Source organism: Nerophis lumbriciformis, linkage group LG33 (genome assembly GCF_033978685.3).
Source record: "Nerophis lumbriciformis linkage group LG33, RoL_Nlum_v2.1, whole genome shotgun sequence".
In the NCBI taxonomy this organism is placed as follows: Eukaryota; Metazoa; Chordata; class Actinopteri; order Syngnathiformes; family Syngnathidae; genus Nerophis; species Nerophis lumbriciformis.
This window is the reverse complement of record NC_084580.2, coordinates 21,724,073-21,749,052: the sequence shown is the minus strand read 5'-3', so window position 1 is coordinate 21,749,052 and position 24,980 is coordinate 21,724,073. Positions and strand designations below refer to the sequence as shown.

The 24,980-nt window shown below is 43.5% G+C and overlaps 4 protein-coding genes across 7 annotated transcripts in view; 3 read left to right on the top strand and 1 right to left on the bottom strand.

Moving 5' to 3' along the window:
* The window catches only part of LOC133575685 (uncharacterized), a 462,851-nt gene that overhangs the window by 80,138 nt on the left and 357,733 nt on the right, over positions 1-24,980 (top strand). The window lies entirely within an intron of this gene.
* Positions 1-24,980, bottom strand: part of LOC133575760 (uncharacterized) — a 551,361-nt gene that overhangs the window by 311,422 nt on the left and 214,959 nt on the right. The window lies entirely within an intron of this gene.
* LOC133575681 (uncharacterized) overlaps positions 1-24,980 on the top strand; it is a 515,078-nt gene that overhangs the window by 425,827 nt on the left and 64,271 nt on the right. The gene's annotated exons all lie outside the window — the stretch shown is intronic.
* Positions 1,270-23,532, top strand: LOC133575725 (uncharacterized). Of its 4 annotated transcripts, none has more exons than XM_061928527.2 (3): positions 1,295-1,385; positions 5,338-5,465; positions 21,718-23,512. In XM_061928527.2, the coding sequence occupies exon 3, from the start codon at positions 21,765-21,767 to the stop codon at positions 23,085-23,087; it is 1,323 nt and encodes a 440-aa protein (XP_061784511.1). In that variant the 5' UTR covers positions 1,295-1,385; positions 5,338-5,465; positions 21,718-21,764; the 3' UTR covers positions 23,088-23,512. The 4 variants fall into 4 exon arrangements, with proteins under 4 accessions (XP_061784512.1, XP_061784511.1, XP_061784510.1 ...); XM_061928526.2 differs by having other exon boundaries at positions 1,342-1,730; XM_061928528.2 differs by lacking the exon at positions 5,338-5,465 and having other exon boundaries at positions 1,270-1,385; positions 21,718-23,513.

Here is a 24,980-nt window from a genome sequence, read left to right as displayed (position 1 = left end):
GTGCGCATACTTGCCAACCCTCCCGAATTTTCCGGGAGACTCCCGGATTTCAGTGCCTCTCCCGAAAATATCCCGGGACAACCATTCTCCCGAAAATCTCCCGATTTCCAGCAGGACAACTATATTGGGGATAGTGGATCTAACATGACAGTGTGAAAGTCCAGTCCATAGTGGATCCAACATAATAGTGAGAGTCCAGTCCATAGTGGATCAAACATAATAGCGAGAGTCCAGTCCGTAGTGGATCTAACATAATAGTGAGAGTCCAGTCCGTAGTGGATCTAACATAATAGTGAGAGTCCAGTCCATAGTGGATCTAACATAATAGTGAGAGTCCAGTCCATAGTGGATCTAACATAATAGTGAGAGTCCAGTCCATAGTGGATCTAACATAATAGTGTGAGACTCCAGTCCATAGTGGATCTAACATAATAGTGAGAGTCCAGTCCATAGTGGATCTAACATAATAGTGAGAGTCCAGTCCATAGTGGATCTAACATAATAGTGAGAGTCCAGTCCATAGTGGATCTAACATAATAGTGAGAGTCCGGTCCATAGTGGATCTAACATAATAGTAAGAGTCCAGTCCATAGTGGATCTAACATAATAGTGAGAGTCCAGTCCATAGTGGATCTAACATAATAGTGAGAATCCAGTCCATAGTGGATCTAACATAATAGTGAGAGTCCAGTCCATAGTGGATCTAACATAATAGTGAGAGTCCAGTTCATAGTGGATCTAACATAATAGTGAGAGTCCAGTCCATAGTGGATCTAACATAATAGGGAGAGTCCAGTCCATAGTGGGTGAAACATAATAGTGTGAAAGTCCAGCCCATAGTGGATCTAACATAATATTGTGAGAGTCCAGTCCATAGTGGATCTAACATAATAGTGAGAGTCCAGCCCATAGTGGATCCAACACAATAGTGAGAGTCCAGCCCATAGTGCATCTAACACACGGGAGATAACGATTGGATCACAGGGCTAAATAAAACAATGGCAACAATAGGAAAATGTCAAACAGAAATATGTGCTACTGTTAAAGATGTAAAACTGTTAAAGATGTGGAACACATCATATTAAGCTGCAAGAAGTACACGAAAGAAAAGAGATTATATCTTGGGAACTGCGGGGAAGTAGTAAATATAGAGCTGTCATTAAACTCCTCAAAGATACAGGACTATATAATAGAATATAAACATATTATTTATATATATAATACATAACGAGCCCATTCCACATACTCCGGTACAGTAGGTGGCGGTATGCACTTTCTAAGTTGCTAATTCGCCAGAAAACTGAAAGAAGAAGACGTAGACTTCGCGCATGCGTGAACTGACCGGTTGGAAAAGCAAGAGGGCGTTTGACGGAGAAGGCCTAAACGTAAGCATTATCGTTCTGGATTTGTTTTTATCTTTGCGTACATATACACATATATATCGTTTAATAGATTAAACATTGTTATTAATTGTTATCTGGATAGTCTGAGTTAGCGTCGACTCTTCTTGTGCGTGCTATCTTAGCTTAAACTAGCTTGTTAGCTGCTAACAAAGAGACGCGGACGTTATCAACACATCGCTAAGTAGAGATCAAATGTGAGTGTAAAGTGTTGTGATTGTGGGAAAATGTGCGAAAGAACGATAGCAAAGTACGAGGAGGAACTTTGTCCAACAAAAGAGGAGAAGGAGCGACAACATCAGAAACATCAAGTTGTGTTACACAGAACAGGTTTGTTTACTTCTTACTCTCACATCTTTACTAACTTTATATTTCATTATTAAAGGCCTACTGAAATGCGATTTTCTTATTTAAACGGGGATAGCAGGTCCATTCTATGTGTCATACTCGATCATTTCGCGATATTGCCATATTTTTGCTGAAAGGATTTAGTAGAGAACATCGACGATAAAGTTCGCAACTTTTGGTCGCTGATAAAAAAGCCTTGCCTGTACCGGAAGTAGCAGACGAGTAGCGTGACGTCACAGGTTGTGGAGCTCCTCACATCTGCACATTGTTTACAATCATGGCCACCAGCAGCGAGAGCGATTCAGACAGAGAAAGCGACGATTTCCCCATTAATTTGAGCGAGGATGAAAGATTTGTGGATGAGGAAAGTGAGAGTGAAGGACTAGAGGGCAGTGGGAGCGATTCAGATAGGGAAGATGCTGTGAGAGGCGGGTGGGAACTGATATTTAGCTGGGAATGACTAAAACAGTAAATAAACACAAGACATATATATACTCTATTAGCCACAACACAACCAGGCTTATATTTAATATGCCACAAATTAATCCCGCATAACAAACACCTCCCCCCACCCGTCCATATAACCCGCCAATACAACTGAAACACCTGCACAACACACTCAATCCCACAGCCCAAAGTACCGTTCACCTCCCCAAAGTTCATACAGCACATATATTTCCCCAAAGTCCCCAAAGTTACGTACGTGACATGCACATAGCGGCACGCACGTACGGGCAAGCGATCAATTGTTTGGAAGCCGCAGCTGCATGCGTACTCACGGTACCGCGTCTGCGCATCCATCTCAAAGTCCTTCTGGTAAGAGTCTCTGTTGTCCCAGTTCTCCACAGGCCAATGGTAAAGCTTGACTGTCATCTTCCGGGAATGTAAACAATGAAACACCGGCCGTGTTATCCGGTACAACAGTCAAGGGGTGCATTCTACGGCGGGGGTGCGTTATCCGGCACAACACCTGCCGCAATACACCGCTTCCCACCTACAGCTTTCTTCTTTGCTGTCTCCATTGTTCATTGAACAAATTGCAAAAGATTCACCAACACAGATGTCCGGAATACTGTGGCATTTTGCGATGAAAACAGACAACTTAATAGCTGTCCCAAAATGTCCTCTACAATCCGTGACGTCACGCGCAGGCGTCATCATACCGAGGCGTTTTCAGCAGGATATTTCGCGCGAAATTTAAAATTGCACTTTAGTAAGCTAACCCGGCCGTATTGGCATGTGTTGCAATGTTAAGATTGCATCATTGATATATAAACTATCAGACTGTGTGGTCGGTAGTAGTGGGTTTCAGTAGGCCTTTAACACTATTCCTAAATAGATAGTTTATAGGAAGATGAATTGTCATGTGAGGATGATGCACTGATTGTTTTATGTTGTTCATGAAAACGAGACAGTTTCAGACACACAATATTTATGAGAGGTTGATGTTCCTCTCCGTTTGTAACAAAGTGTGTCAACATGTTTGCACAAAACTCACACTAGGGATGTCCCGATCCGATATTTGGATCGGATCGGCTGCCGATATTTGCCAAAAATTGCGTATCGGCAAGGCATGGGAAAATGCCGATCCAGATCCAGTTTTAAAAAAAACTCCGGTCCGTGTTTTCCAAAGTACCGATTTAAATAATACATTCCACTTTTCTGCTGCTCCGTAATTTCCGTTCCGCATTTTCCAGCACACCTTCAACACATCCACAGGTCTGTGGATTCTAACGCAGTTGCTTTTAGCTGCTGGCATTACACGACAGGCTCTTCTCACTCTTTCCTGTGTCTCCCTCTCACAGACAGCAAGCGCACTTTCTTACACACGTCACATACTGTCACGACATACTGTCACGTCATACGTCACATACGTATACGTCCTCCCTGAGCAGAGAGGTAGCAGCATGGCTAACGTTAGCTGTGATGCTAGCGCAGCCGTGCGAGCAACGCTCCCTCTAAGGTGCTCGCCTTTGCAATTACGCACTGTTTAAGCGTCCTCTGCGCACAGCAAATCTATGCCACGCACAAAATCAAATAAAAAAATAAGTGCATAACAATTTTCAACACACCGACACGACAGAGAAAACAGTTTTCGTCATCATTGTTCAAATATTGTGACGTCTGTCGAGACGCTTATCTCCATTTGGTGCCACACGCCCACACCATCAAAATGCTGAGGCAAAAATTTCCACATCAACACCGTATGAAAAAATTAGTGATTTTTTTAGTTGTGATTTCCTTCTCAGCATGAAAGTTTAAAAGTAGCATATATTAATGCAGTATGAAGAAAAATGTTTTAATGTAGACATGCAAGCCTTGAAAGAAAATTTTGAAAATCAAGACTACATTTCCTGCAAATGGGTGCATTTCTACCCTATATTTTAACTTTAGATTTATTCTCATATCAAACTCTTTTGGCTGTCTTTTTGACACTTACAACCCCCTCCACACCCTGGATTATAAATAATGTAAACAATTCAATGTGATTATCTTGTGTGATGACTGTATTATGATGATAGTATATATCTGATAGTATATATCTGTATCATGAATCAATTTAAGTGGACCCCGACTTAAACAAGTTGAAAAACTTATTCGGGTGTCACCATTTAGTGGTCAATTGTATGGAATATGTACTTCACTGTGCAACCTACTCATAAAAGTCTCAATCAATCAATCAAAACACATAGAATCATCATACTGCTGTGATTATATGCATCAAGTGTTCATTCAAGGCTAAGGCAAAATATCGAGCTATATATTGTGGCCTTAAAATATCGCAATATTAAAAAAAGGCCATATCGCCCAGCCCTAGTTTCAATGATGCCATTTCTGTTTGTCATGTATAATTTTGTCTATTTTGTGTTTATCCTTGAATAAACAGGTCAGTTTCTTGTTACCAACCATTTTGTGTTATTCAAACTCCCCTAATTCAGCTGGCCAGTTGTTATCAAGAGTACTAAAACCCTTTTCAACATGATTCTGACAACTAAGTAGGCTAAATAACTTTAAACTTTAATACATGCTCGGATAGGCCAGTATCGGTCAGTATCGGATCGGAAATGCAAAAACAATATCGGTATCGGATCGGAAGTGCAAAAACCTGGATCGGGACATCCCTAACTCACACAGTCACCAGGGGAATATTCCAGAGAGCAGGCTAAGTGCAAACTCCCGAGTATGTAAAATGAAGTGTATAAATGAACTTATATCATGTTCTACACTTGGTGAATAATTCATCTCGGAGAAAGCAAACCTATGGTTTGAGTAAACAGTGGTATTTCAGTTTGAGCACATGTATAAGATAAGGTCCCTTAGTTTGATATTCCCAGGTGAATTGGTTCACTTCTCGTAGGAAAAGAGGCCCTAATTGGGACTTCGGAATGCAAAAGTGACAACCATATCCTTGAAAGGAGACTACCTGTCTAGCTCAAACGCCAACCTTTAAGTTATGACTTAAAGCAGTTGTTTTCCAGACACTTACACACCAACATCTCCTTTTGTGGTCAGGTGGTGCTGTTTAGCTTTAACGCACACCCAGACAGTGAAAGAAGGAATATATAAAACGATGGTTTGGCTTCTCCAGGAGAGGAGTCCTCCATATTTGACCTGACCTCCTCCCAGGAACTGCAGTCCTGTGTAAATGACGCTCGCTGGTAATAAAGCCTACTTGGACGCTGTTTTCAAGAAACATCAAGGTGTTACACAGAACAGGTTTGTTTACTTCTTATTCTCACATCTTTGCTAACTTTATATTTGATTATTAACACTTCTCTTAAATATATTGTGTATGAGAAGTTGTGTTGTCTTGTGAGGATGATTCATGTACGTCTGGTATTTGCAACCGTGGAATTTAACTACCCGTAAAGATGAGTTGCATATCCCAGTCCATTTGTAGAATAAACTGTTAAAACTTATTTTTTGTCTCATGACTTTATACAGACAGTCATTTAGACAGAACAACCCGGGTGGACTTTGCCCTTTAAAAGGGAAATCCCGAACATAATCATGGCGTCAGGGCAGTATTAAGATTATTTAATCACATCACATTCATGTTCTTGTCACATGATATATGTAGGGATGATGTTTGATAAGAAATTATCCAGTTCGAGCCTATTATCGAATTCTCTTATCGAGTCCAGATAGGTTGTTGTGTATGGAAAAAAACACACAATATTTGGTTTAACAAAAGCTCACTTTTATTGTATAAGAAAAAAATAAAATCTAATAAATAAATAAATATTGACTGTTACCCCCCCTAAAAAAATCAAATCAAATAAATAAATATTGACTGTTGTTACCCAAAGTATATTAAGTGGGATTTTTCAGAAAAACAAATATATACATCCATCCATCTTCTTCCGCTTATCCGAGGTCGGGTCGCGGGGGCAGCAGCCTAAGCAGGGAAGCCCAGACTTCCCTCTCCCCAGCCACTTCGTCCAGCTCTTCCTGTGGGACCCCGAGGCGTTTCCAGGCCAGCCGGGAGACATAGTCTTCCCAACGTGTCCTGGGTCTTCCCCGCGGCCTCCTACCGGTCGGACGTGCCCTAAACACCTCCCTAGGGAGGCGTTCGGGTGGCATCCTGACCAGATGCCCGAACCACCTCATCTGGCTCCTCTCGGTGTGGAGGAGCAGCGGCTTTACTTTGAGCTCCCCCCGGATGGCAGAGCTTCTCACCCTATCTCTAAGGGAGAGCCCCGCCACCCGGCGGAGGAAACTCATTTCGGCCGCTTGTACCCGTGATCTTGTCCTTTCGGTCATAACCCAAAGCTCATGACCATAGGTGAGGATGGGAACGTAGATCGACCGGTATATTGAGAGCTTTGCCTTCCGGCTCAGCTCCTTCTTCACCACAACGGATCGATACAGCGTCCGCATTACTGAAGACGCCGCACCGATCCGCCTGTCGATCTCACCATCCACTCTTCCCTCACTTGTGAACAAGACTCCAAGGTACTTGAACTCCTCCACTTGGGGCAAGATCTCCTCCCCAACCCGGAGATGGCACTCCACCCTTTTCCGGGCGAGAACCATGGACTCGGACTTGGAGGTGCTGATTCTCATCCCAGTCACTTCACACTCGGCTGCGAACCGATCCAGTGAGAGCTGAAGATCCTGGCCAGATGAAGCCATCAGGACCACATCATCTGCAAAAAGCAGAGACCTAATCCTGCAGCCACCAAACCAGATCCCCTCAACGCCTTGACTGCGCCTAGAAATTCTGTCCATAAAAGTTATGAACAGAATCGGTGACAAAGGGCAGCCTTGGCCTCCTCAGCCTTCCCGGTAAGGTCTATTCAGGTGTACTGGAGAGGAGGCTACGCCGGATAGTCGAACCTCAGATTCAGGAGGAACAGTGTGGTTTTCGTCCTGGTCGTGGAACTGTGGACTAGCTCTATACTCTCGACAGGGTCCTTGAGGGTGCATGGGAGTTTGCCCAACCAGTCTACATGTGTTTTGTGGACTTGGAGAAGGCATTCGACCGTGTCCCTCGGGATGTCCTGTGGGGAGTGCTCAGAGAGTATGGGGTATCGGACCGTCTGATTGTGGCGGTCCGCTCCCTGTATGATCAGTGTCAGAGCTTGGTCCGCATTGCCGGCAGTAAGTCGGACACGTTTCCAGTGAGGGTTGGACTCCGCCAAGGCTGCCCTTTGTCACCGATTCTGTTCATAAAAGAGAAAAAAAAGAATATATACAGTAACACAAAAACAACATGTCTCTGTGATCACTATAGGTGTATAAATAATAATATAGTGTTAAATAAAATCAGTCCCTTGGGCACAAAACTGAAAATAATACAGCTCTCCAAAAAGTGCACTTCTGCTGCTATTGGAACATAACCGTTTGTTATGATGCTTTGACATTTTTGCACTTTATTTCTTTATAGAAAGAAAATTCTATGCAGAGAAAAGTTGTTTGCAAATGTGGTTACAATGCTAAAAAATTAAAAGTTAAAGCTAAAAAAAAAAGCACTTTATTGAGTTAACATTATTTCTTTATAGGGGGAAAGATGTGATGTTATGAGCTAGGGAATATACCAACTACACTACCCAGCATGCAACGGGAGTGACGAACATGCGCGGTAGCCCCGGAAAGTGTTGTTGCATGTTGCCACCCGGCAGCTAAGAATGAGGTTATGAGCACGCTGTGAAAGTAAACGTCAAGAACTCAGCCAACACGCCTCGTCTGCATTATTTATAATTAGACAGACAACACATATACAGTGTGATTTTGTTTTGTTTACAAGGAAAGAAAAAGAAAAGTTAAAGATATATGTTGTATATATATGTATGTGCTGCGGTTGCTTTAAGAACGTTGCGACAGCTGCCGTAAAGGAGGTGCGTTGCTAGCCTGGTTGCTATGTTTCCGGTTGGTCGTAAAAGTGTTGGTCATGTGTTTGTACCCTGCTCAAATCTCTCAGTAAAGTTATTCATTGGATTATACCTTTTGTTTTGAACTTTATTACACCTTGGAGCGCTTTTTCCGGTCCATTGTTTTTCCTGCTTTCCCTATCTGCGTCTAATGACTGAGCTACGTGACGTCATTTCTTGTGATGTCCCACGGGGCATTTCTGGATTCGTTCCCAGGGATTCGAATAAAGAACCAACTCTTTTTCTTTACTATAGTGGTCTCGATAACGGGTACCGGTTCTCAAAAAGGGATTCGAGTCCGAGGACTCGGTTCTTTTCTAATCGAACAACCGGGAAAACCGGTTTCGAGTATCATCCCTAGATATATGTTTGTTCTATTTTCTAATTTAAAGTGAAACTTCACTTTTCTAAATTGTGTAATCATTCACAACCTTTATGTAAGACAAGTAGGGATGTCCGATAATGGCTTTTTGCCGATATCTGATATTCCGATATTGTCCAACTCTTAATTACCGATACCGATATCAACCGATATATACAGTCGTGGAATTAACACATTATTATGCCTAATTTGGACAACCAGGTATGGTGAAGATAACATTTTTTATAAAATAAGAAAGGTGTACTGGAGAGGAGGCTACGCCGGATAGTCGAACCTCGGATTCAGGAGGAACAGTGTGGTTTTCGTCCTGGTCGTGGAACTGTGGACCAGCTCTATACTCTCGGCAGGGTCCTTGAGGGTGCATGGGAGTTTGCTCAACCAGTCTACATGTGCTTTGTGGACTTGGAGAAGGCATTCGACCGTGTACCCCGGGAAGTCCTGTGGGGAGTGCTCAGAGAGTATGGGGTAACGGACTGTCTTATTGTGGCGGTTCGCTCCCTGTACGATCAGTGTCAGAGCTTGGTCCGCATTGCCGGTAGTAAGTCGGACCCGTTTCCAGTGTGGGTTGGACTCCGCCAAGGCTGCCCTTTGTCACCGATTCCGTTCATAACCTTTATGGACATAATTTCTAGGCGTAGTCAGGGCGTTGAGGGGATCTGGTTTGGTGGCTGCAGGATTAGGTCTCTGCTTTTTGCAGATGATGTGGTCCTTATGGCTTCATCTGGCGAAGATCTTCAGCTCTCACTGGATCGGTTCGCAGCCGAGTGTGAAGCGACTGGGATGGGAATCAGCACCTCCAAGTCCGAGTCCATGGTTCTCGCCCGGAAAAGGGTGGAGTGCCATCTCCGGGTTGGGGAGGAGATCTTGCCCCAAGTGGAGGAGTTCAAGTACCTCGGAGTCTTGTTCACGAGTGAGGGAAGAGTGGATCGTGAGATCGACAGGCGGATCGGTGCGGCGTCTTCAGTAATGCGGACGCTGTATCGATCCGTTGTGGTGAAGAAGGAGCTGAGCCAGAAGGCAAAGCTCTCGATTTACCGGTCGATCTACGTTCCCATCCTCACCTATGGTCATGAGCTTTGGGTCATGACCGAAAGGACAAGATCAAGGGTACAAGCGGCCGAAATGAGTTTCCTCCGTCGGGTGGCGGGGCTCTCCCTTAGAGATAGGGTGAGAAGCTCTGTCATCCGGGGGGAACTCAAAGTAAAGCCACTGCTCCTCCACATCGAGAGGAGCCAGATGAGGTGGTTCGGGCATCTGGTCAGGATGCCACTCGAACGCCTCCCTCGGGAGGTGTTTCGGGCACGTCCGACCGGTAGGAGGCCGCGGGGAAGACCCAGGACATGTTGGGAAGACTATGTCTCCCGGCTGGCCTGGGAACGCCTCGGGATCCCCCGGGAGGAGCTGGACGAAGTGGCTGGGGAGAGGGAAGTCTGGGCTTCCCTGCTTAGGCTGCTGCCCCCGCGACCCGATCTCGGATAAGCGGAAGAAGATGGATGGATGGATAAAATAAGATAAATAAATTAAAAACATTTTCTTGAATAAAAAAGAAAGTAAAACAATATAAAAACAGTTACATAGAAACTAGTACCGTATTTTTCGGAGTATAAGTCGCACCTACCGAAAATGCATAATAAAGAAGGGAAAAAAAACATATAAGTTGCACTGGAGCCGGCCAAACTATGAAAAAAACTGCGACTTATAGTCCGAAAAATACGGTAATTAATGAAAATGAGTAAAATTAAGTGTTAAAGGTTAGTACTATTAGTGGACCAGCAGCACGCACAATCATGTGTGCTTACGGACTGTATCCCTTGCAGACTGTATTGATATATATTGATATATAATGTAGGAACCACAATATTAATAACAGAAAGAAACAACCCTTTTGTGGGAATGAGTGTAAATGGGGGAGGGAGGTTTTTTGGGTTGGTGCACTAATTGTAAGTGTTTCTTGAGTTTTTTATGTTGATTTAATAAAAAAATAAAAATAAAAAACCTGATACCGATAAAAAAACAAACCAATATCGATAATTTCTGATATTACATTTTAAAGCATTTATCAGCCAATAATATCAGACATCTCTAAAGACAAGCACACATTGTCTTGTCCCGTACTGTGGAAAATAAGTTGAGCCAACACAAGACGTGCTGCTAACTGTACTTTTATTCCCGGCTCTTGGGAATAAGCGTTAACATATCTGGCAACGGTAACCAGGAAGTCTCATGTCACATGTGCCAATCACATTTATGTACACTTCAGGGCCCGATCGGAGATCGTATTACCCAAGAATATTACACCCCCCTTCTTTTAAGAAAAATATTCAAGGATAGCTCTTTCTGTGCAATAAACCCTTGCTGAAACGTATTGAAATTAAAGTAGCGCATGTATGACTGCCATAAAGTAAACAGATTTCAATGATCACTTAACTTGCTCAAATGTCATTCTGGATTACATATTGTAAGTAGAACACAATCACAATATCATTGACTTATATGTATCTGAACATCATTGAGCATATGTATATAAGTCCATAATAACTATGGGCTTAACCTCGCGTCCAGAGATTGTCTGATACCGCACAGCCTGTGGGGCTGTCTCTCCTGTTATCTTTGAGGTGTGTTGTGTGTAATGTGTGCTGTGTGTCATATTTTGCGTTTTTTTTCAGTCTGAGTGGTCAGTGTCTCTGTTGTGTCCAGGAGATGTTGTCTGTTTCGCCTGTATTCTTGTCCTCCTATATTTCAGTATCAGCTGAACGAATGACAACTGCTAGTTTCCAGTAGCCTTTCTCCCGAAAGCGGATGTATTGTCCCTCATGCAGAGGTGACATCTGCTTAGCTGATCTGTCATAGTATTTCGTCTGCTGGTGTTGTTTGTGGGTTCTGTTGCGTTTGGACCAGATGTTCCTCCAAGGGAATTTAAGTTACTGGTCAATCCCAAGTTCTTTTGAAGACACATAAGCTGAGTTTAAATGATCACCAGAACAGAATGGGTATTTTGTCATTTATTTTCAAAGCTTTGAAGAGACTAGCCTAGGACGACACATTCAATTACGCAGCTAAGTTGGTCTCATCTAAAATACGGAAACCTTCTCTTCCATATGTGTTTCTCGCTCCCATCCTCGTTGTCCCTCCCTCCAGCCCGAACACATGCCCATTGTCTTCCTCAGCTGGACACAGGAACAGATAAGGAAAAGGAGTTATAGCTACTCCCTGCATACCACAGCTTCAAGGTTGACACACACAGTACTTGCAGACAACCAAAAAGAGAACAACTGGAAGAACACTAGCTGTTTTGTAATATGACTATGAAAATAAAAAAGAAGTAACACTTAAATATGGATATATGGATGGTTTCCTGCTGGCCCCACTATGGACTGGACTCTTACTATTATGTTGGATCCACTATGGACTGGACTCTCACAATATTATGTCAGACCCACTCGACATCCATTGCATTCGGTCTCCCCTATAGGGGGGGGGGGGTTACCCAAATATGCGGTTCTCTCCAAGGTTTCTCATAGCCATTCACATCGACGTCCCACTGGGGTGAGTTTTTCCTTGCCCTTATGTGGGCTCTGTACCGAGGATGTCGTTGTGGCTTGTGCAGCCCTTTAAGACACTTGTGATTTAGGGCTATATAAATAAACATTGATTGATTGATTGATTGATATGTAAATATCTGCCTCCGTCAGTTCTCATGATGTGAGCATCTTTGTGGCTGATGGTTTTGGGTTGCAGCTGCTGATGGGTGTTAAAGGGGAACATTATCACCAGACCTATGTAAGCGTCAATATATACCTTGACGTTGCAGAAAAAAGACCATATATTTTTTTAACCGATTTCCGAACTCTAAATGGGTGAATTTTGGCGAATTAAACGCCTTTCTATTATTTGCTCTCGGAGCGATGACGTCACAACGGGAAGCAATCCGCCATTTTCTCACTTTCGTCGGTGTGTTGTCGGAGGGTTTAACAATACGAACAGGGACAGATTCAAGTTGCACCAGTGGCCCAAAGATGCGAAAGTGGCAAGAAATTGGACGAAATTTGTTCAAAATACGAGGCTGTGGGGAAAGCCGACGAAATGATCAGTCGTTTGTTCCTCACACTTTACCGACGAAAGCTATGCTACGACAGAGATGGCAAGAATGTGTGGATATCCTGCGACACTCAAAGCAGATGCTGACATCAACTCCAAAACTGGACGGATCAGCTTTCAGGAAAAGAGAGCGGATGAGAGTATGTCTACAGAATATATTAATTGATGAAACCTTTATTCATTACTCGCGGTTTTACGTAAATTATTATACATAAACTGTGTTTACCAATAATTTAGCTTAAAAACATTTATTTCTTTCAATCATTCGAGTACATTCGGGTAGTCTTGTGTAATGCAGTATTTTGTGTCTATTTAGGTATGGTTAACCTGAGTGCTGAAATCGTGGAAAAATATATGTTCTTAGCACGCCTGAAATGGGCTGTCTGCACTCTCAAAGTGCATGTTGTTGCCAAATGTATTTCATATCCTGTAAACCTATTTCATAGTTGTTAGTTTCTTTTAATGCCAAACAAACACATACCAATCGTTGGTTAGAAGGCGATCGCCAAATTCGTCCTCGCTTTCTCCCGTGTCGCTGGCTGTCGTGTCGTTTTCGTCGGTTTCGCTTGCATACGGTTCAAACCGATATGGCTCAATAGCTTCAGTTTCTTCTTCAATTTCGTTTTCGCTACCTGCCTCCACACTACAACCATCCGTTTCAATACATGCGTAATCTGTTGAATCGCTTAAGCCGCTGAAATCCGAGTCTGAATCCGAGCTAATGTCGCTATAGCTTGCTGTTCTTTCCGCCATGTTTGTTTGTGTTGGCATCACTATGTGACGTCACAGGAAAATGGACGGGTGTATATAACGATGGTTAAAATCAGGCACTTTGAAGCTTTTTTTAGGGATATTGCGTGAAGGGTAAAATTTTGAAAAAAACTTCGAAAAATAAAATAAGCCACTGGGAACTGATTTTTAATGGTTTTAACCCTTCTGAAATTGTGATAATGTTCCCCTTTAAGCAAGATTGAGCGTGTGCGACGAACTGATGATTTGAAATTGTCTACTGGGGTATTGTGATACTCAAGCAGATTCTGATCAGGGTCTTTCTGATCAGCTTTGGCCTTTTCCATAAGGGATTTTGCAATGTGAACAGACTTCTCGGCTAAGCCATTACTTTGAGGATAACATGGGCTGGAGGTCATGTGTGTGAACCCCCATGCGTTGGCAAAACCCTCAAACTCTCTACATATGTACTGTGGACCATTGTCTGATATAACAGTCTCTGGTATCCCGTGTCTTGCAAAAGAAAATTTCAGTTTCTGTATAACAGCAGCAGCTGTGGTGCTGTGTAATCTGTTTAGCTCAAAGTATCTGCTGTAATAGTCTACTGTGACTAAATAATCCTCATTGTTCCAAGTGAACAGGTCAGTAGCCACTGTTTGCCATGGACTGTCTGGGATCTTCTGACTTATCATTGGCTCTTTAGTGTTTGACAGTTTATGTTCATTGCAGATGTGTCCTTCTTGTAACGGTACTGCCCCCAATCTATATTTTGATGCGTCAACATGGAGTCTGAGTTCCTTGCTCGGGTGAAAATATTTTAACACCGGACCTGGTTCCTGAGTGAGCAGCTCTTTAATTTTTCCAAATGCTTCCTTCTGTTTTACATCCCATCTGAATTCACTCAAATCTTTTAACAGGTGACGCATGGGTAACTTGACTCTCACCAGACCCTTGTAGTTCGCTGAGCTCCATACAAGGGTGTGGGCTCGAGGGCATTGCAAACTCCTTCAAGATGGCAAAAAATAATGAACCAATCAGGATCGCCGGGCGGGATTTCATAGATGTGACGTAGCGCCGAAGCGCTTTTTGATTCAAACAACAATGGCAGCGCGCAGCCCTCGCTGTGTCGTCTGCTGACATTGATTCTGCTATTGCAACTGTTTTGTCGAATCTATCGAATATTAATTCTTTAAAAGATGAACAGAGAACGGTTTTCAAGGCATTTATTGGTGGCAAGGATGTTTTGGCTCTTCTGACCGGGTTTGGATTTCCCAGCTCTCGTCAGCGTCACAGATTGATTTCGATGTGAGTGGTTGAAGTAGCACGTCATTCAAGATAACGGACAAGTGGTTTATCCAATCACATCCAATGATTTTTTTACAAAGCCCCGCCTTCTGAAATCAATCAATCAATCAATGTTTATTTATATAGCCCTAAATCACAAGTGTCTCAAAGGGCTGCACAAGCCACAACGACATCCTCGGTACAGAGCCCACATAAGGACAAGGAAAAACTCACCCCAGTGGGACGTCGATGTGAATGACTATGAGAAACCTTGGAGAGGACCGCATATGTGGGTAAACCCCCCTCTAGGGGAGACCAAATGCAATGGATGTCGAGTGGGTCTGACATAATATTGTGAGAGTACAGTCCATAGTGGATCCAACATAATAGTGAGAGTCCAGTCCATAGTGGATCTAACATAATAGTGAGAGTCCAGTTCATAGTGGATCTAACATAACAGTGAGAGTCCGGTCCATAGTGGATCTAACATAATAGTGAGAGTCCAGTCCATAGTGGATCTAACATAATAGTGAGAGTCCAGTCCATAGTGGAAGTAACATAATAGTGAGAGTCCAGTCCATAGTGGATCTAACATAATAGTAAGAGTCCAGTCCATAGTGGATCCAACATAATAGTAAGAGTCCAGTCCATAGTGGATCAAACATAATAGTAAGAGTCCAGTCCATAGTGGATCCAACATAATAGTGAGAGTCCAGTCCATAGTGGATCTAACATAATAGTGAGAGTCCAGTCCATAGTGGATCTAACATAATAGTGAGAGTCCAGTCCATAGTGGATCTAACATAATAGTAAGAGTCCAGTCCATAGTGGATCCAACATAATAGTAAGAGTCCAGTCCATAGTGGATCTAACATAATAGTGAGAGTCCAGTCCATAGTGGATCTAACATAATAGTGAGAGTCCAGTCCATAGTGGAAGTAACATAATAGAGAGAGTCCAGTCCATAGTGGATCTAACATAATAGTAAGAGTCCAGTCCATAGTGGATCTAACATAATAGTGAGAGTCCAGTCCATAGTGGATCTAACATAATAGTAAGAGTCCAGTCCATAGTGGATCCAACATAATAGTAAGAGTCCATTCCATAGTGGATCTAACATAATAGTGAGAGTCCAGTCCATAGTGGATCTAACATAATAGTGAGAGTCCAGTCCATAGTGGAAGTAACATAATAGTGAGAGTCCAGTCCATAGTGGATCTAACATAATAGTAAGAGTCCAGTCCATAGTGGATCCAACATAATAGTAAGAGTCCAGTCCATAGTGGATCCAACATAATAGTAAGAGTCCAGTCCATAGTAGATCTAACATAATAGTAAGAGTCCAGTCCATAGTGGGGTCAGCAGGAAACCATCCCGAGCGGAGACGGGTCAGCAGCGCAGAGATGTTCCCAACCGATACACAGGCGAGCTCGCCCCTGGGTCCCGACTCTGGACAGCCAGCACTTCATCTATGGCCACCGGACCTGTGTAACTCCCCCTCCACAAGGGATAGGGGGAGCAGAGGAGAAAAGTAAAGAAACGGCAGATCAACTGGTCTAAAAAAGGGGGTCTATTTAAAGGCTAGAGTATACAAATGAATTTTAAGATGGGACTTAAATGCCTCTACTGAGGTAGCATCTCTAACTGTTACCGGGAGGGCATTCCAGAGTACTGGAGCCCGAATAGAAAACGCTCTATTGCCCGCAGACTTTTTTTGGGCTCTGGGAATCACTAATAAGCCAGAGTTCTTTGAACGCAGATTTCTTGCCGGGACATATGGTACAATACAATCGACAAGATAGGATGGAGCTAAACCGTGTAGTATTTTATACGTAAGTAGTAAAACCTTAAAGTCGCATCTTAAGTGCACAGGAAGCCAGTGCAGGTGAGCCAGTATAGGCGTAATATGATCAAACTTTCTTGTTCTTGTCAAAAGCCTAGCAGCCGCATTTTGTACCAACTGTAATCTTTTAATGCTAGACATAGGGAGACCCGAAAATAATACGTTACAGTAATCGAGACGAGACGTAACGAACACATGAATAATAATACATCTCCTATTGAGAACTCCCAGATCTGTGGAGCTGGCGAGAGTCAGGTTAACGCATGGGTGCATTGACATCAGACAGTCCAGGGGAAAATTTGGACAAATAGTTAATCATGACAATAATTTTTGTACAGCTCACCTTTGTCTCTTGGTGGTTCTATGTCCCTCACAGCTACAATCTTTGCTGGATCAGGCTTGATTCCACTCTTGGTGATTCTGTGCCCAAAGTATCTGACTTCAGTGGCACAGATTGTACTCTTATCTGGGTTGAGCTTAACTCCTCGCCCTCTGTAGCGCTGCAACATGGCACGGAGGTTGGTATCATGTTCTTCTTTAGTCTTGCCATAGAGGAGGATATCATGGACTATTGCTGTGACACCCTTTGCAAACCCTCATAAGTCTCGTCGACTTTACGCTGAAACTCATCTTGAGCAGAGATCAGTCCGAAAGGTAAGCGGAGGAATCCGTATCGTCCAAAAACAGTGTTGAAGGTTGTCAGCTTTGAGGACTCATCTGAGAGCTTGATGGCGCAGTAGCCTGGCCTTGCATTCATTACACTGAAGAAACCTGCCAATTTGGATGTGGTGTCCCCAAGGGTAGGTAAGGGGTAGTGCGGGTGTTTGATTACTTTATTTAAGTCCCTTGGATCCAGACATAGGCAGCACGGTGAAAGAGGGGTTAGTGCGTCTGCCTCACAATACGAAGGTCCTGAGTAGTCTTGGGTTCAATCCCGGGCTCGGGATCTTTCTGTGTGGAGTTTGCATGTTCTCCCCGTGACTGCGTGGGTTTCCTCCGGGTACTCCGGCTTCCTCCCACCTCCAAAGACATGCACCTGGGGATAGGCTGATTGGCAACACTAAATTGGCCCTAGTGTGTGAATGTGAGTGTGAATGTTGTCTGTCTATCTGTGTTGGCCCTGCGATGAGGTGGCGACTTGTCCAGGGTGTACCCCGCCTCCCGCCCGATTGTAGCTGAGATAGGCTCCAGCGCCCCCCACAACCCCGAAGGGAATAAGCGGTAGAAAATGGATGGATGGATGGATGGATCCAGACATACTCTCAGATTTCCTGTGCGTAGTTTTTCTGCTTCTACCATTGAATTAACCCATTCAGTTGGTTCAGTGACTTTCACAATGTCTTGTTTTTCCATGTTTTGTAATTCCTTCTTGAGGCGGTCACGAAGGGCCAAAGGGACGCACCTAGGTAGGCGTACTACAGGTACTGCTTCGGGTTTAATGTGAATTGTGCACTCTCCAGGAAACAGTCCCATTCCTGTGAACACATCAGCAAACTCGTCCATAACCAATGTCTCAGGTGACCTGTGCACAGACAGTATAAGTTTAATGAGTCCAAAGTCCAAACAGGCTTTAAATCCTAACACTGGAGGAGCTTGTGTGTCAACAATGTGGCCCTCTTAAAGGGGAACATTATCACCAGATCTATGTAAGCGTCAATATATACCTTGATGTTGCAGAAAAAAGACCTTTTTTTTTTTTTAACCGATTTCCGAACTCTAAATGGGTGAATTTTGGCGAATTAAACATCTTTCTATTATTCGCTCTCAGAGCGATGACGTCACATCGGGAAGCAATCCGCCATTTTCTCAAACACATTACAAACTGGGGCTGTCTTGGTTGACAAGACTCTGCAGCATCGCGTGGACATCGGGGGCGGTACCTCTGGATTGGCAGACCGGGGTGGTGGTTCCTCTCTTTAAGAAGGGGAACCGGAAGGTGTGTTCTAACTATCGTGGGATCACACTCCTCAGCCTTCCCGGTAAGGTCTATTCAGGTGTACTGGAGAGGAGGCTACGCCGGATAGTCGAACCTCGGATTCAGGAGGAACAGTGTGGTTTTCGTCCTGGTCGTGGAACTGTGGACCAGCTCTATACTCTCGGCAGGGTCCTTGAGGGTGCATGGGAGTTTGCCCAACCAGTCTACATGTGTTTTGTGGACTTGGAGAAGGCATTCGACCGTGTCCCTCGGGAAGTCCTGTGGGGAGTGCTCAGAGAGTATGGGGTATCGGACTGTCTGATTTTGGCGGTCCGCTCCCTGTATGATCAGTGTCAGAGCTTGGTCCGCATTGCCGGCAGTAAGTCGGACACGTTTCCAGTGAGGGTTGGACTCCGCCAAGGCTGCCCTTTGTCACCGATTCTGTTCATAACTTTTATGGACAGAATTTCTAGGCGCAGTCAAGGCGTTGAGGGGATCTGGTTTGGTGGCTGCAGGATTAGGTCTCTGCTTTTTGCAGATGATGTGGTCCTGATGGCTTCATCTGGCCAGGATCTTCAGCTCTCGCTGGATCAGTTCGCAGCCGAGTGTGAAGCGACTGGGATGAGAATCAGCACCTCCAAGTCCGAGTCCATGGTTCTCGCCCGGAAAAGGGTGGAATGCCATCTTCGGGTTGGGGAGGAGACCCTGCCCCAAGTGGAGGAGTTCAAGTACCTCGGAGTCTTGTTCACGAGTGAGGGAAGAGTGGATCGTGAGATCGACAGGCGGATCGGTGCGGCATCTTCAGTAATGCGGACGCTGTATCGATCCGTTGTGGTGAAGAAGGAGCTGAGCCGGAAGGCAAAGCTCTCAATTTACCGGTCGATCTACGTTCCCATCCTCACCTATGGTCATGAGCTTTGGGTTATGACCGAAAGGACAAGATCACGGGTACAAGCGGCCGAAATGAGTTTCCTCCGCCGGGTGGCAGGGCTCTCCCTTAGAGATAGGGTGAGAAGCTCTGTCATCCGGGGGGAGCTCAAAGTAAAGCCGCTGCTCCTCCACATCGAGAGGAGCCAGATGAGGTGGTTCGGGCATCTGGTCAGGATGCCACCCGATCGCCTCCCTCGGGAGGTGTTTAGGGCACGTCCGACCGGTAGGAGGCCACGGGGAAGACCCAAGACACGTTGGGAAGACTATGTCTCCCGGCTGGCCTGGGAACGCCTCGGGATCCCCCGGGAGGAGCTGGACGAAGTGGCTGGGGAGAGGGAAGTCTGGGCTTCCCTGCTTAGGCTGCTGCCCCCGTGACCCGACCTCGGATAAGCGGAAGAAGATGGATGGATGGATGGATTACAAACACCGAGTCAAATCAGCTCTGTTATTTTTCATTTTTTCGACTGTTTTCCGTACCTTGGAGACATCATGCCTCGTCGGTGTGTTGTCGGAGGGTGTAACAACACAAACAGGGACGGATTCAAGTTGCACCAGTGGCCCAAAGATGCGAAAGTGGCAAGAAATTGGACGAAATTTGTTCAAAATACGAGGGTGTGGGGAAAGCTGACGAAAATGGTCAGTCGTTTGTTCCGCACACTTTACCGACGAAAGCTATGCTACGACAGAGATGGCAAGAATGTGTGGATATCCTGCGACACTCAAAGCAGATGCATTTCCAACGATAAAGTCAAAGAAATCTGCCGCCAGACCCCCATTGAATCTGCCGGAGTGTGTGAGCAATTCAGGGACAAAGGACCTCGGTAGCATGGCAAGCAATGGCGGCAGTTTGTTCCCGCAGACGAGCGAGCTAAACCCCCTGGATGTCTTGGCTCACACCGTCCCTTATGCCACCGAAGATGATCAAGAGAAGAATATCGACCCTAGCTTCCCTGGCCTGCTGACATCAACTCCAAAACTGGACAGATCAGCTTTCAGGAAAAGAGCGCGGATGAGGGTATGTCTACAGAATATATTAATTGATGAAAATTGGGCTGTCTGCACTCTCAAAGTGCATGTTGTTGCCAAATGTATTTCATATGCTGTAAACCTAGTTCATAGTTGTTAGTTTCCTTTAATGCCAAACAAACACATACCAATCGTTGGTTAGAAGGCGATCGCAGAATTCGTCCTCGCTTTCTCCCGTGTCGCTGGCTGTCGTGTCGTTTTCGTCGGTTTCGGTTGCATACGGTTCAAACCGATATGGCTCAATAGCTTCAGTTTCTTCTTCAATTTCGTTTTCGCTACCTGCCTCCACACTACAACCATCCGTTTCAATACATGCGTAATCTGTTGAATCGCTTAAGCCGCTGAAATCCGAGTCTGAATCCGAGCTAATGTCGCTATAGCTTGCAGTTCTTTCCACCATGTTTGTTTGTGTTGGCTTCACTATGTGACGTCACAGGAAAATGGACGGGTGGTTAAAATCAGGCACTTTGAAGCTTTTTTTAGGGATATTGCGTGATGGGTAAAATTTTGAAAAAAACTTCGAAAAATATAATAAGCCACTGTGAACTGATTTTTAATGGTTTTAACAATTCTGAAATTGTGATAATGTTCCCCTTTAATAATAATATACTTTATTTGTATTGCACTTTACATTTGAACAACAAATCTCAAAGGGCTACAGAGATAAAGCATTCAAGCAAGACAATAAAAAACAATATTAATTAAAGCTGCAAGCAGCGATGGACGGGACCGACTTTGAGGGCTCATAAAATCCAAACCGGAGCAGTAATTAAAACTCTTTCATCAACTTTTAATCAAAAGGGTTCAATCTCTCTCCTGTGCTAATTTGAAGCTGACACGACACACGCGCTCGGAGGAGATAATGTTTGAAAAAAAGGTGACTGTTTTTACACAACTTTTGTTTTGAAGGGGGAATTGCAAACTTCCTGTTGATTTTTGCTAGGGGTTTTCAGTGTGTGACATATAGGTCTACGTGAGACCTCCATAGAGGTTTTTGTTGCATGTCTCTTCCTAGAGCGCAATTTTGAGTTTTGGGGTTTGGTTTTTTTGATTAGATCGCAATTTTCGCCGGTCCTGATGTGTGTGTCCAATTTGGTGAGTTTTGAAGCATGTTAAGGAGGTCAAATTACAGCTCAAAGAGGCGGCGGTATAATAATAAAACGCTAGAAATACAATAGGGTCCTCTGTCCCAAAGGGACTCGGTCCCTAAAAATGAGCTATGTGATTTTTTTTTTGTTTAAGGTGGGTTTTTAGCCCTATTTTAAAAGCATCCACCGTGTGTGGGGCCCTGAGGTAATCAGGAAGGGTGTTCTTTAGTACATGTAAATGTGTGACTGAGCAAACCTGGACGTTTTTAAAGCATGTGTTTGTCTTCTTGTGTTCTGCAGACGTGTGTGAAGAAAATCTTCCTAAGCTGAAGAAGTGGAGCTTCAGGATGCAGCAGGAGGAGCCACAGCCCTCTTACTTTAAAGAGGAAGACGAGGACCCACTGACCCCCCATTTTAAAGAGGAAGAGGAGGAACACAGCATCAGTCAGGAGGGAGAGCAACTTGACTGGTTGGAGGAGTTCCCAGTGATTAGTGTTATTGTGAAGGGTGAAGATGATGAGGTCGAAGGTGAAAGTGAGGAGAAGAGAGAGGCGGAGCCTCCAAGCAGCAGCTCAACACAACACATGACAACAGAAGCTGATGGAGACCACTGTGGAGGATCACAAGCAGACAAGATCTTAGCTCCACTATCAGATGGTGAGGACACAACGTCACACTCTCCTGACACTGATGATGAAGACTCTAAAGATGAGAAGACATGTCACACTGACAACACTCGCTTGAAATGTTCTCACTGCGACAAAACCTTTCATTCCCGTTCTTATCTGAAAGTACACATGAGGATACACACTGGAGAAAAACCTTTTCCTTGCTCAACCTGTGGTAAAGGTTTTACACGCAGTCAAAGTTTGAAAGTACACAAGAGAACCCACACCGGAGAAAAAACTTGTATCTGTTCAATCTGTGGTAAAGGTTTCGTACTTAGTCAAAATTTGAAAGTACACATGAGAATACACACCGGAGAAAAACCCTTTTCTTGCTCGACCTGCGGTAAAGAATTTGCACAAAGTCAGAGTTTGAAATTACATATGAGAAGACACACCGGAGAAAAACCGTGTTCTTGTCCAATCTGTGGTAAAGGTTTTGTTCTAAGTCACAATTTGAAAGTACACATGACAACGCACACTGGTGAAAAACTTTATGTCTGTTCAATCTGCGGTAAAGGTTTTGCAACGAGCCATAATTTGAAATTACACATGAGAATACACACCGGAGAAAAACCTTTTATCTGTCCAATATGTGGTAAAGGTTTTACACACAGTCAGAGTTTGAAAAAACACACAATATTACACACTGGAGAAACCTCTTTTATATGTTTAATCTGTAGTAAAGGTTTTGTACAAAGTAACAATTTGAAAGTACACATGAGAATACACACCGGTGAAAAACCGTTTTCCTGTTCAATCTGTGGTAAAGGTTTTGTACAAAGATCACATATGGAAGAACACAGAAGAATACACACTGGAGAAAAATATTGTATCTGTTCAATCTGTAGTAAAGGTTTTGCACAAAGTCACAATTTGAAAGTACACATGAGAACACACACAGGCGAGAAAGTGTTGAGTTGCAGTGTGTGTGGTGAAAGATTCTCTTATAAGTACCAGCTTGACAAACACACGTGTGCTGGTGAGAACAGCAGCAGCAAATGAAACTGCAGGATTTGAAATAAACTGTCAAGACTTTCATTTGGACTTTCTAACAACATCAGCACATATAACATGTGTGACATTGTTGTTTGTGTAACAATCTTTTTAATATGCTTCTACATTTATAGATTAGATATTTTACTTTAGTGATTTTAGTGAGAGTAAACAGTACACAAAATATTTTACATACAATAAACATTTTATGTGTATATATATCAGTGACGTGCAGTCACTAGAGGCAGGTGAGGCGGGGCCTCACCTGTCATCATGGAAAGAAAAAAAAATGTAAAAAGAAAAAAAAAAAATTTAATTGTTATATGTATCCAGTGATTATACTATAAAGTTATTTTCCATTTAACTTCACCAGTTTTAGATTATTTTTATTCAAAATCGCTGAATTTTCACAATTGCCGTTCAAATACTGAGAAGAGACGGTGCGGTGAACAGCAGCCAGTTGAGGCACGTCACTCAGTGCCTCAACATGGACGGACTCGGCTAACTGCTGGTCTGCTGTGCAGTGAAACCGTATTGCTATATGAATTATATTATACATTTCCATAGTTTAGTTAGCTGAGGTATATAATGTACAGTGTATTTTGTCAACAACTGTATGTGTGTAACGTATTTCTTGTGCTGAGCGATCATAAAACGGCTGCAAAAGACGCACTGGCTGAGGCTCCAGTAGCCCCGCCTCCTGCACCCCCGCCGTAGAATTGTTATATCAACTAAAGCCCACACTTAAACTTTCCACGTGCAAGATTGAATCTATTTAAAAAAGTTATTTCATAGGAAGCCAAAAAGTGCAAAAACAATAATGTTCGTGTTGGAGGAGTTGTGAATGACTGCAGGGCCACAACATTAGGTACACCTGCAGACTGCAGGTGTATCTAATTCACAACTCCTCCAACACGAACATTATTGTTTTTGCACTTTTTGGCTTCTTATTAAATAACTTTTGTAACATATTTTCATGGGCTTTCTTCTTTGTGATGTTAAAGTTCCTGTTATGCGCTGTTATACAGTATATGCCTCGAGCTCTTATTTTGAAGGCACTAAGAGCGGAAGTGATGACATGGGGTGGAGCGGAAGTTTTTGAAAGAAGGTAAATAAAGTGGTCCTCGTGTAAACTGGAGCCTCCGTGTTTGTTATTTTGTAGTTTCATACAGTATAGGCGACATTTATAAACCCCCGGCTACACTTTTTTAAATAGATTCAATCTTGCACGTGCAAAGTTTAAGTGAGGGCTTTAGTTGCGGCGCATGGACTTAATTTGTAAGTAAAGGTAAGACCATAATAACTTTTTTTTTATTAAATGTGCTTTTTTGTGTGCTACAGTTTGTATGTGTAAAGTTAAAGTTAAGTTAAAGTACCAATGATTGTCACACACACACTAGGTGTAATGAAATTTGTTGTCTGTATTTGACCCATCCCCTTGTTCACCCCCTGGGAGGTGAGGGGAGCAGGGAATCATTTTTGGTGATTTAACCCCCAATTCCAAGCCTTGATGCTGAGTGCCAAGCAGGGAAGAATGCTGGTATGAGCTTTTAAACATAACCCGTTAACTGCTGCCAATCAAATGGTGAATAAGATACTCTTTAGGGTTCATATGTTTGTAAATCTGACTGTGATGAAGTCAGTGCCTCACCAGCCATCAACCTCACCGCACGTCACTGATTATATATATATATATATATATATATATATATATATATATATATATATATAACAATTTTAGATTTATTCATAATAGTGTTTTTTATAGGTGTATGAAATATTGAAGTGTTACCGTATTTTTCGGAGTATAAGTCGCACCGGAGTATAAGTCGCACCTGCCAAAAATGCATAATAAAAAAGGAAAAAAACATCTTTAAGTCGCACTGAAGCCCGGCCAAACTA